The sequence below is a fragment of the Patella vulgata genome, chromosome 7, assembly GCF_932274485.2.
Source record: "Patella vulgata chromosome 7, xgPatVulg1.2, whole genome shotgun sequence".
NCBI classification, from domain to species: domain Eukaryota; kingdom Metazoa; phylum Mollusca; class Gastropoda; family Patellidae; genus Patella; species Patella vulgata.
Genome location: NC_065885.2, coordinates 57,619,611 through 57,629,188, shown reverse-complemented (window position 1 = coordinate 57,629,188; position 9,578 = coordinate 57,619,611). Strand labels below are relative to the sequence as shown.

The window sequence follows — 9,578 nt, the reverse complement described above, 5'->3', positions numbered from 1 at the left end:
CCCCCCCCGCACCCTTCCCCATCTCACACCTTCTCACACACAGGCGCGGATTCAAGGGGGGCGGGGGAGGGGGGGGTCGGGCGATGGTTTGTCCCCGGGATAACACTCCCAAAAAGTATCACGGAGTTCAATAAAATAACTTTTTGTATTCGTTGGAATATTAATTTGTTCAATGGATTTTAAAAGCCATAGTTAAACATACATTATGCAAGAGCTAAATCTGCCAAATGCGGATCTTTCTTGTTATTTAAAATTTTAAAGATACATTATGGGAGATTCGATAACGAGTTGACAGTTCTCACTATAATAGTTAAAAACTAGATAATGTAAAGGGAATTTGCTGAAAATTTCATTCAAATTGATCCATTATGAACCGAGAACAAAGCAATTGAATTTCCGCCTAGCCTTGATCATCATTACTAAAGTCAGTACGATAAACAGTCTCGATTAGCCATTTAATCGTTAAATCGGCTCACAATCCACTAAAGATCGCAGGCTAGGGATTCCATCTAGAGTTGATTATGGTTAATTAGTGTCTAATTAATAATTTAGATAACATTTCAGGCCCAAAGAAAGACCTGCAATAGACAGATTTAGCTCTTGCATAATGTATGTTTAATTATACATTTTCAGCAAATTGCCTTTACATTATCTAGTTTTTAACTATTATAGTGAGAACTGCCATCTCTTTATCTAATCTCCCATAATGTAGGCTACGTATCTTTAAGTCGTTTGTTTATCCGGTACAGAAACGTACACTTTAAATTATTTTTACGATGGCTCAGTGGCGCGTGGGTGGCGCACTGTAAAATTCCATCGCTTTTATTTATTAGCATTGATCCTGAGAACATACATTGTATATTGCATTTTTTGCCCAATATGGACGCTCTAGCCCACTGACTGATAGCTATTTTGAATCGACAACTGATATAGTTAGCGCCTTCTGCGCGCCTTGGAAACATTATTATTTATATTCATATTAAAGGATCCAAATACTTATCAATATATATATCATTCGACGATATTGCACTTTTGAACCTTATATCATCGTTATTAAAATTTTGGAGGTTTGGATGGCCGAATGGCTAGCACGTGCGCGCTGTATAAGGTTTGTCATTGAATCAACTAGCGGGGTTTCGATTCCCCGGTTGTACGTGACAAGAGGAGTAATTTTTTAAGGTCGCCTGTCCAACCTCTTGGGTTTTCTCTGGGTCCTCTGGTTTCCTCCCACTGCTAAAGATCACTATACGCGCAAGCGAATTATTGAAATAAAATTAAACCACGTGTTAGTCGAGAAATGGCCTAGTTTGTGTCGAGTAGACGTTACACCGCATCTCTCTATATATTAGAATTTAGGTGCATATATATATTATATAGATAAGGAGAGCCTCGATCCATGGCAAGGAATGATGTATAGTCTTTCGGGTGGTAAAAAAAAACAACGACTCAATAAATCCTGGAAGAATTTGGTTAAGAATAAGCGGAAACGCGGTTGTTCCCGTTAAAACCACCGAAAACCCATTTCATCCATTCATTCATTCACTCATTCAGTTTGCGTGTTCTAAAAAACGACATGTTAAACAAGACTATTGTTTACTGCGTTGCGCAGGATCAGGAAAATATAACTTCCGGTAGAATCTAAACAAAACCACGTTCGTTTGACATCAGGCGATCACACAGTTCAAATTCAATTGTCATGGTTGAAGAGAGGTAGTACATTGTTGTTATCTATGTGCCACAGTTAGGTCGCGTACAACTACTGTCGTCTGCACGACAACAAGACAGCGTACTACGATGTCGAACGGAGAAATGTCGAGACCTCGCAGTGAAACGACTCCGTCTCCGCTGACGACACATTCAGTCAGTTTTCAAGAAAAGTTAACGGAAACGTCAAAATTTATTGGAAAATTAAAGTTAGGAGGCAATGGAAGTAGCAACGGTGAAATTGTACCAGAATTGCCGAAATCTGCTGAAGTTCGCAAAGTGACTAAACCAGGAGCATTGAGCAGAAATAGGTAGGAATATTTTGGACATCAATCTAATAAAGTAGGGTACGGTAGCTAAGTCTGTAACTCGATCAATATATCATCCAAAACCTTCGAAAATGAAAACACTAATAATTTGTCATATATAATCAACATTGGTGTTGTGGTCTTACCGGGAAAAGATGGGCTTCTGAAAATCGAATATTTAAGACAAAATAAACATTTTACGATTGGTACATGAATCGTGTACCATATATAGTGCAATTTGTAACAAGCGACTCGGAAGAACGAGGTTAGACATATTCCACAAGTCATGTCAAACGGTGACCCCATATTCTTATCTGGAGAGCATGCGCAATAAATACTATCTGTGTAGACTGGAATAACCAGACTCTAGAGATTTCCATTCGATTGAGACTTCTGGCGTATCTCGCCGAGCATAACTGCTTTGAAATTAGAGTAAAAACGGTAACGATTGAATGTAAATCAGTTTATTTACATTCATATTACTTTATTATATGCGTTGCGACCCATTTGAGTCAATTTGTAGGTCCCAAATATTAGCGATTTAGCTCCTTTAATATTATTATTAGATCTACTGATCTACATATGATACTAAACCTAAACTTTTGTTTTTGTTTGGATTAGACCTAGATATTAATTTAGTAATTGAACTGAATATACACAGAACACAATGATTTTCAGGCTTATAATTACGTACATGTATTAGACCTAGATACAATAGTTTATATTATTTTGCTGTCAATTGTATATTAGCAATCGAAATGGAACATAGGACAGGACACAATTGTGTATACAATTAGGCTACTGAGGCCTACTGTTTATAACTGTCGCAAAGTGAAATGAAAGGTGCTTATTTCACAGTTTCAGTCTGATAGTGATAATGGTGTTTTTCTCTTCATGTAATAGTAAGTGCAGAGGGGGACTGCACCACACACAAACAATGGATGGCTATTGATTGATGCATGGATGATTAAACATGCTATTTTAAGTACCGGGTATAAAGCTTACTTGTATAATTTTAACATGACCTTCTATGGTCCGTGGTTTTAGTTAATGTGCGGAGTCAAGGAAGGATCTGATTCTTGTTATCTCCAACTTGACTTTACTCTTCCCGTGAGCTAGGATTGGGGGTGTATAGCTCATTACTGGAGAAGTATTCTGGTGAAGGCGGTCACTGTTCATTAAAAGTCCAATTCCAAATTCATTTCAATATTACTTTATATACAGTTTTAAAAATACATTATTTACAAATTATATACAAGGCATTCGATCTCCTTGTCTGTGTGTCTCTAATTTCATCTGCCCTCTTGTCTGTGTGTAGAGGTCTTTTAAAGTAACTAATTTGTATACAGACAAAAGGACAATGATTTCAACAAATCTAATTAAAGATAAAAATATTGTAACACATCAAATGAAAAGAAGTTAAATAAATATATAAATTTCATTGGTTGAAAGTTTCATAGTGAAATATAATTTATAGGATCTAATAAGCTTTAAGCCATAAAGAATTAAAAAGCATTGACACTTGATTGGCATTGATCAGACTGCATTGTTAACTGTATAAATCTTTGCTCAAGGTTTCTCTTAATAAGCCTACTGGCATCCAAAGATTATAAAACAGTCAAAGCCAATCATGCTTTTAGGCAATTACTTATTATAGACTTTAAATCAAAATATTAACACTAAAAGTAAAGAAAGACCAAATGATAACCTTACTATTAGCTATATTGTCTATATACTTTAAGAAATAAATTCTGTATATCCTTAAAATAAAATTTGAAAAAGAAGTAGAATTTAGTATCACTATTCGGTGATAGTTGGGGGGTGGATGGCTAAATGGTTAGCACCTGCGCGCTGTATCATAAAGTCTGTCAATGAGTCAACTGGCGTGATTTCGATTCCCCGGTTGTACGTGACAAGGAGTAGGGTCACATATCCAACCTCGTGGGTTTTCTCCGGGTCCTCCGGTTTCCTCCTACTGCAAAAGACCCCTACGAGCAAGCGAATTATGGAAATAAAATAGAACCATATGTTAGTCCCAATTGTTCTATTATTATTAAGCCTACCCCTTTTCATTTTGGTCTGGAGACAATTCTTTATAAGGTATGATTAGTAATGTTCGGATTGTTAATGCTATTGGTCAACTCTACATGAACCTACATGTACCAATGAACACCTGTGATAAATACAATATTTGACTTCTATATGGAGAATTTGAATGGCTGTCTAATCTAGTTCAAATGTCATCACAGACCAAGAATGCATTTTATATATCTTAAGCAGTCCTTCATGTTAAAAAAAGGTCTGCTTTTGATCTTGCTCCTCTCAATGCACCTCGACTTTCCTTCGTGGGAGTCATTAAAGACTCCCGCAAATTAGCTAGATCCCTCTCCTAAATTGTATGAGATTAATAAACTACTTTAAGATTTTGTTTATTTTTTAACTGCATACTTTCAAGCTATCAGTTTCCATGATGATAATTCTGACGCTACCATATTCATGTAACATATCGCCTTCGATTTCATTCTGATATCGAAAGCTAATGTTAAGTCAGTATCTTCCACAAGAACATAACATAATTAAGATGAGTTTTTTTCAAGACTTTTTTTCTCATTTTTGAATTAGTAGGAGCTTTTAATGGCTCCCGTTTACATGTATAAACGTAAAGGACTGCTTTAGATGTTAATAGAATGATTAACCTAATACATTGTACATGGAGCATAAATAACATATATATATAAACAAAGTACTAGATGGATCAGGAACTAAGCATGACATATTTGCCGCCATCATGCAGTTGTGACTTGTTATTGAAAATTGAAGTCCATCAATCGATATAGTTCGAAATGTTCAATCGAGCTTAAGTCAGCGGAACCGTAGACTATTTTCGAAGAGCATCGGCCCGCATAATGCGTTCCTGGCCCCAAAATTATAGACCTAATGATATGGACAGGCACCTGTGTGTACAGTTGAGGAATTAGACTAATCTTACAAGCACCATTTGTTCACTCCCCAAGATTTTGACCCTATAATATACATGTATAATATGACCAATATTTAACCCCAGTTATAGACAAAACTTGTTGATGGTCAAGGATGCATAGTAAATACTATCTAGTGTTAATTGTTAACTGTCATCAACAGTCATTAATTAATGATTACAGGAAACAGACAGGATATTTGATACCATTTCCACTACTTACAAGAGGGGGGTTGGATGGCAGATTGGTTAGCATGTGCGTGCTGTACCATAAGGCCTATCATTGAGTCAACTGGCGTGGTTTCTATTCTACAGATGTACATGACAAGGAGTAGGGTCACCTGTCCAACCTCGTGTTTTTTTTCTGGGTCCTCTGGTTTCCTCCCACTGCTAAAGACCCCTATGCGCAAGCGAATTATTGAGATAAAATTGTGACAAGGAGTAGGGTCGCCTGTTCAACCTCGTGGGTTTTCTCTGGGTCCTCCGGTTTCCTCCCACTGCTAAAGACCCCCTACTCGCAAGCGAATTATTGAAATAAAATTAAACCATATGTTAGTCCTGAAAAGACCTAGTTTGTGTCGAGTGTCGGAGTGGACATCAAACCCAATTTCTCTCTCTCTCTCCCTTTATACAAGAATTTCAACTTTGTGGCCTTATCAAAGGAAGTCTGATGTTAATAATGTTCTATGACAGTAGATCCTAAAACTGAAATCCAACCTGTGTATAGCTAAATATATATACATTTACACCAAATTGCATTTACACTTGACTGGGAAAAGCATTCTGTTCTCAAAACGGTCCCAGGCCGCGTTAAATTTCAAGTAAATTTACTCTACAATAACCAGTCTCATAACCGTTCCAGGTGTGCTAAATGTGGAACTCTTCACCGAAAAGTTAATTTCAGTTCCTATGCAAATTACCCGTATGAAAACAGTTATGGCGGGTGATTTAGTTCTGTTTGGCTCACTCTTTTTTATTTTAATTTTGTTATTGAGAGTACGAAAAAAAATATCAAGAAGGAATGGTTATTTTTTAAGTACTTGATACCCATTTAGATTCAGTCAGCAGTACCGTCAAGGTACTCAAATGATATCACACCCCATACAGTTCCTCGGACAACCATTTTGACAGAAAACGAGGGAAGGTCAAGGTTCATTTGACTCATGTGCAATAATCTGTACTGAGAACCATTTACAAATGTACATTATGAAAATTTAACCGTGCAGTACTTAGAACTGTTCTGGGATCACCTCACTTCTGTGGTCCAAATTGGAATGGTTCCCAGTACAGAAGGCTTATGTTTGACCAATCTGATTACTACATTTACCATAAAATGTAAAAAAAAAAAACATCTGTGATAAAATTGAAATCATTTGGCTTTGTTAAGCTGTTCCCCAGGATTTTTCAGATTGCTTTCCCTTGTCAGTGGTGCAGGACTGAGGACATGTCAAGGAATAGTCTCTATTACTATTATAGTCGCTCTGATTGTATGAAAAAAAAACAAGCTCCTGTTTTCACATGGCATGTACATAAAAGAACCTTTGACAGATTAAATTTGATGAGGAAGGAAACACTGAACCCTGTCAGGCCAAAATTTCCCTCATACAATGTATGCCCATTAGCCAGCTGATTGGTGCAGAACAGTAAGATGGTTATAATACACCCATTTCATTATGTTGTATAATTTTTTTTATAAAGGATAAATCCCATGTGAAATGTTAAACTTAAAATAATATGATGACAATTAACGAACGTTAAATGCAAACAACTACCAGTAATGTCAGTAACCAAAGAAGCTGGATTGAGGAAGTTACTAAACTTACATACATTCCTTTCTTGTTAAAGGAGCTAAGTCGCTAATATTTGGGACCTAGAAATTGACACAAATCGGTCACAACGCATACAATAATGTAAAATGAATGTATATAAATTGATTTACATTCAATCGTTTCTGTTTTTACTGTAATTTCTAATCAGTTAGGTTCGGCGAAATACGCCAGTATTCTCAATCGAATTTCAATCTCTAGCGTCTGGTTTTTCCAGTCTACACCGATAGTATTTATTGGGCATGCTCTCCAGATAAGAATATAGCGTCACCATTTGACATGACTTGTGGGATATGCCTAGCCTCGTTTTTCGAGTCCCTTATTACAAATAGAGATGAAAAGCATTGTAAAATGTTTATTTTGTCTTAAATATTGGATATAAGAAGGTTATCTTTTCCCGGTAAGATCACAACATCAATGTTGATTTAAAGCGACAAATAAATCGTGTTTTCAATGTCAAAGATTTTTAATGATATTGAGTTAAAGACTTGGCTACTTTAATAATAATGACATATCCTCCAAAATTTAGGATGTCTCAAGCTATTTAGTTAGTGTAACCAGAAGAAAACTATACAATGAATAAATAATATATTTCTCTTTGTAATTGTACTGTGGATTTAGTTTCAAAATATGATATCTTCTTAAAGTTACAGACAAAACAATTATTTAGCGTAAAAATTTGACATTTGAAAAAAAAACCTGGATAATTTGTAATGGCGTGGATATTTCTTGTTTTATAGTCATAGACAGGCCTGGAAATAACGGTTTTAGATGTACCTGACAAAATGTCAGGCACTAATGAAATAGTACCTGACATTTTCAACTTAATTCCGAACATGTATTGATAATATCAATAAAAAAAGACAGATCTGTGCCGGACAAAATGACAGGTACCAGAGGTTTTGTGCCTGACAAAGCCTGAATCTGTGCCTGACATTGTCTGTGACAGGTGCCTTATTTCCAGGCTTGGACTCATAGAATTAATCAAATTAGCTTAATTTAAAACCAAAAACTGGGGTCCACGCATATGGACAAGCTGTCTATGAAACCCTTTATATTTATATATACGCCCGTAGGAATAATGAAAAGTCCACAAATCCATGTTTCGTAGTACTATATGGAAGATCAGGTCTGGAAATAATGTTGTTAGTACTAGTAGTACGTGTACCTAACAAACTGTCAGAATGATCTAGTGCCTGACATTTTTAACTTTGCTAAAAACAAATCTGCACCCGTCATTATGACAGACACCAGAAGGTACACGTACATGGGCTGTGACAGGTGCCTTATTTCCAGGAGTTGGGGTTGGGTGTCCGAATGATTTAACATGTGTGCCTTAGAGCATAAGATCTGTCATTAAGTCAAGTGGCGCGTTTCGATTCCCCACTAGTAAGTGACAAGGAATATTGAAATAAAATTAAACCATGTCTTTCTTCCAAAATGACCTAGTTTGTGTCCAGTGGACATAAAATCCCATTTCTCTCTCTTATTTCCAAGGGGGGGTTGGGGGGTGGATGGACGAATGGTTAGCAAGTATCATAAGACCTGTCATTGAATCAACTGGCGTGGTTTCGAATCCATGGTTGTACGTGACAAGGAGTAGGGTCGCCTATCTTACCTCGTGTGTTTTCTCCGGGTCCTCCGGTTTCCTCCCACTGCTAAAGACCCCTACGCGCAAGCGATTTATTGAAATAAAATTAAACCATATGTTATTGTCCTGAAATTATCTAGTTTGTGTCGTGTGGACAAGGGTTGTAAACATGGAGCATGAACTGCTCGCTCACGTCAGACTTTTTATCTCTTTCATCCTAAACCAGGCAGTGTCCCTTTAAGAGTTATCTAATGCTCATGTCTTATTAAACCTAATTACTGAAAAAAACAAGATCAGGAAGATATTTGAATACCAGTCGCATTGTTTACACTTCAATCTCTTTAATGATTGGTTGAATTGGGTATGTTATAATTCCCTTGTTCATAAACACACATTATATACAAATCCTGGTTTAAGAATAGCTTCACGACTGAATAGTTTTATTATTTATTATTCAGTAGGCCTAGTCATTAAATTTGACACAGTAAATATAGTTTTACCTACCGTTACATGTACTAGCTATGAGACCAGGAACTTGTTTGTGGCAGCTTTTATTCAAATTATGACTGAAATTACATACATATATATGTACATGTACATAGAATTTATTAAATCAAATTGTAATTTAGAATTGCATAATAATTCATTTGTTGAGTTTATTCATGACTATACATGTAATAGATTATGGCCATACATGTATTATAAGATCTGTCATTGAGTCAAATGGCGTAGTTTTGGTTCCCTGGGTTGTATGTGACAAGGAGTAGGGTCGCCTATTCAGCATCGTGGGTTTTCTCCGGGTCAACCAAAATGTCCTAGTTTGTATCGAGTGGACGTTAAACCCCATTAGTGTTGGTTTTAGGTAGACACAGCTATATTTAGAGCGGGAGTTGTCGTGAGGTGAAAATATGTGGATAGGAAGTCTTGTTTGTCGGACACTGACCACTCGACTAAGATTTACCAGGTTTGAATCTTAAAGATATATTTTCCCGAAAGTATTTATCGGGTGGTTATTTTATTTCCAATAAATATATGGCAAATTTGGTATATACACTGTATGGAAAGTAAAGACACCCAATCTTACAAGAAAAATAATGGATTACCCGAAAAAACCAAGTGTGACAAGCACTGGGCAAAAATATCAGGGTATCACTAACTGGCAACCCAATTGT

At 36.3% G+C, this 9,578-nt stretch overlaps 1 protein-coding gene across 2 annotated transcripts in view; it reads left to right on the top strand.

Annotated features, from left to right (window-relative positions):
* The first annotated feature begins 1,642 nt into the window (after positions 1–1,642).
* LOC126827546 (NAD kinase) overlaps positions 1,643–9,578 on the top strand; it is a 44,226-nt gene continuing 36,290 nt past the window's right edge. Inside the window, exon 1 of one of the 2 annotated variants that reach the window (XM_050557007.2) lies at positions 1,643–2,015. In XM_050557007.2, coding sequence (XP_050412964.2) covers positions 1,795–2,015 — 221 coding nt within the window. In that variant the 5' untranslated portion in view covers positions 1,643–1,794. Of the gene's footprint in view, positions 2,016–9,132; positions 9,371–9,578 lie in introns of those variants that run through there. The other variant, XM_050557008.2, reaches the window with a different exon arrangement.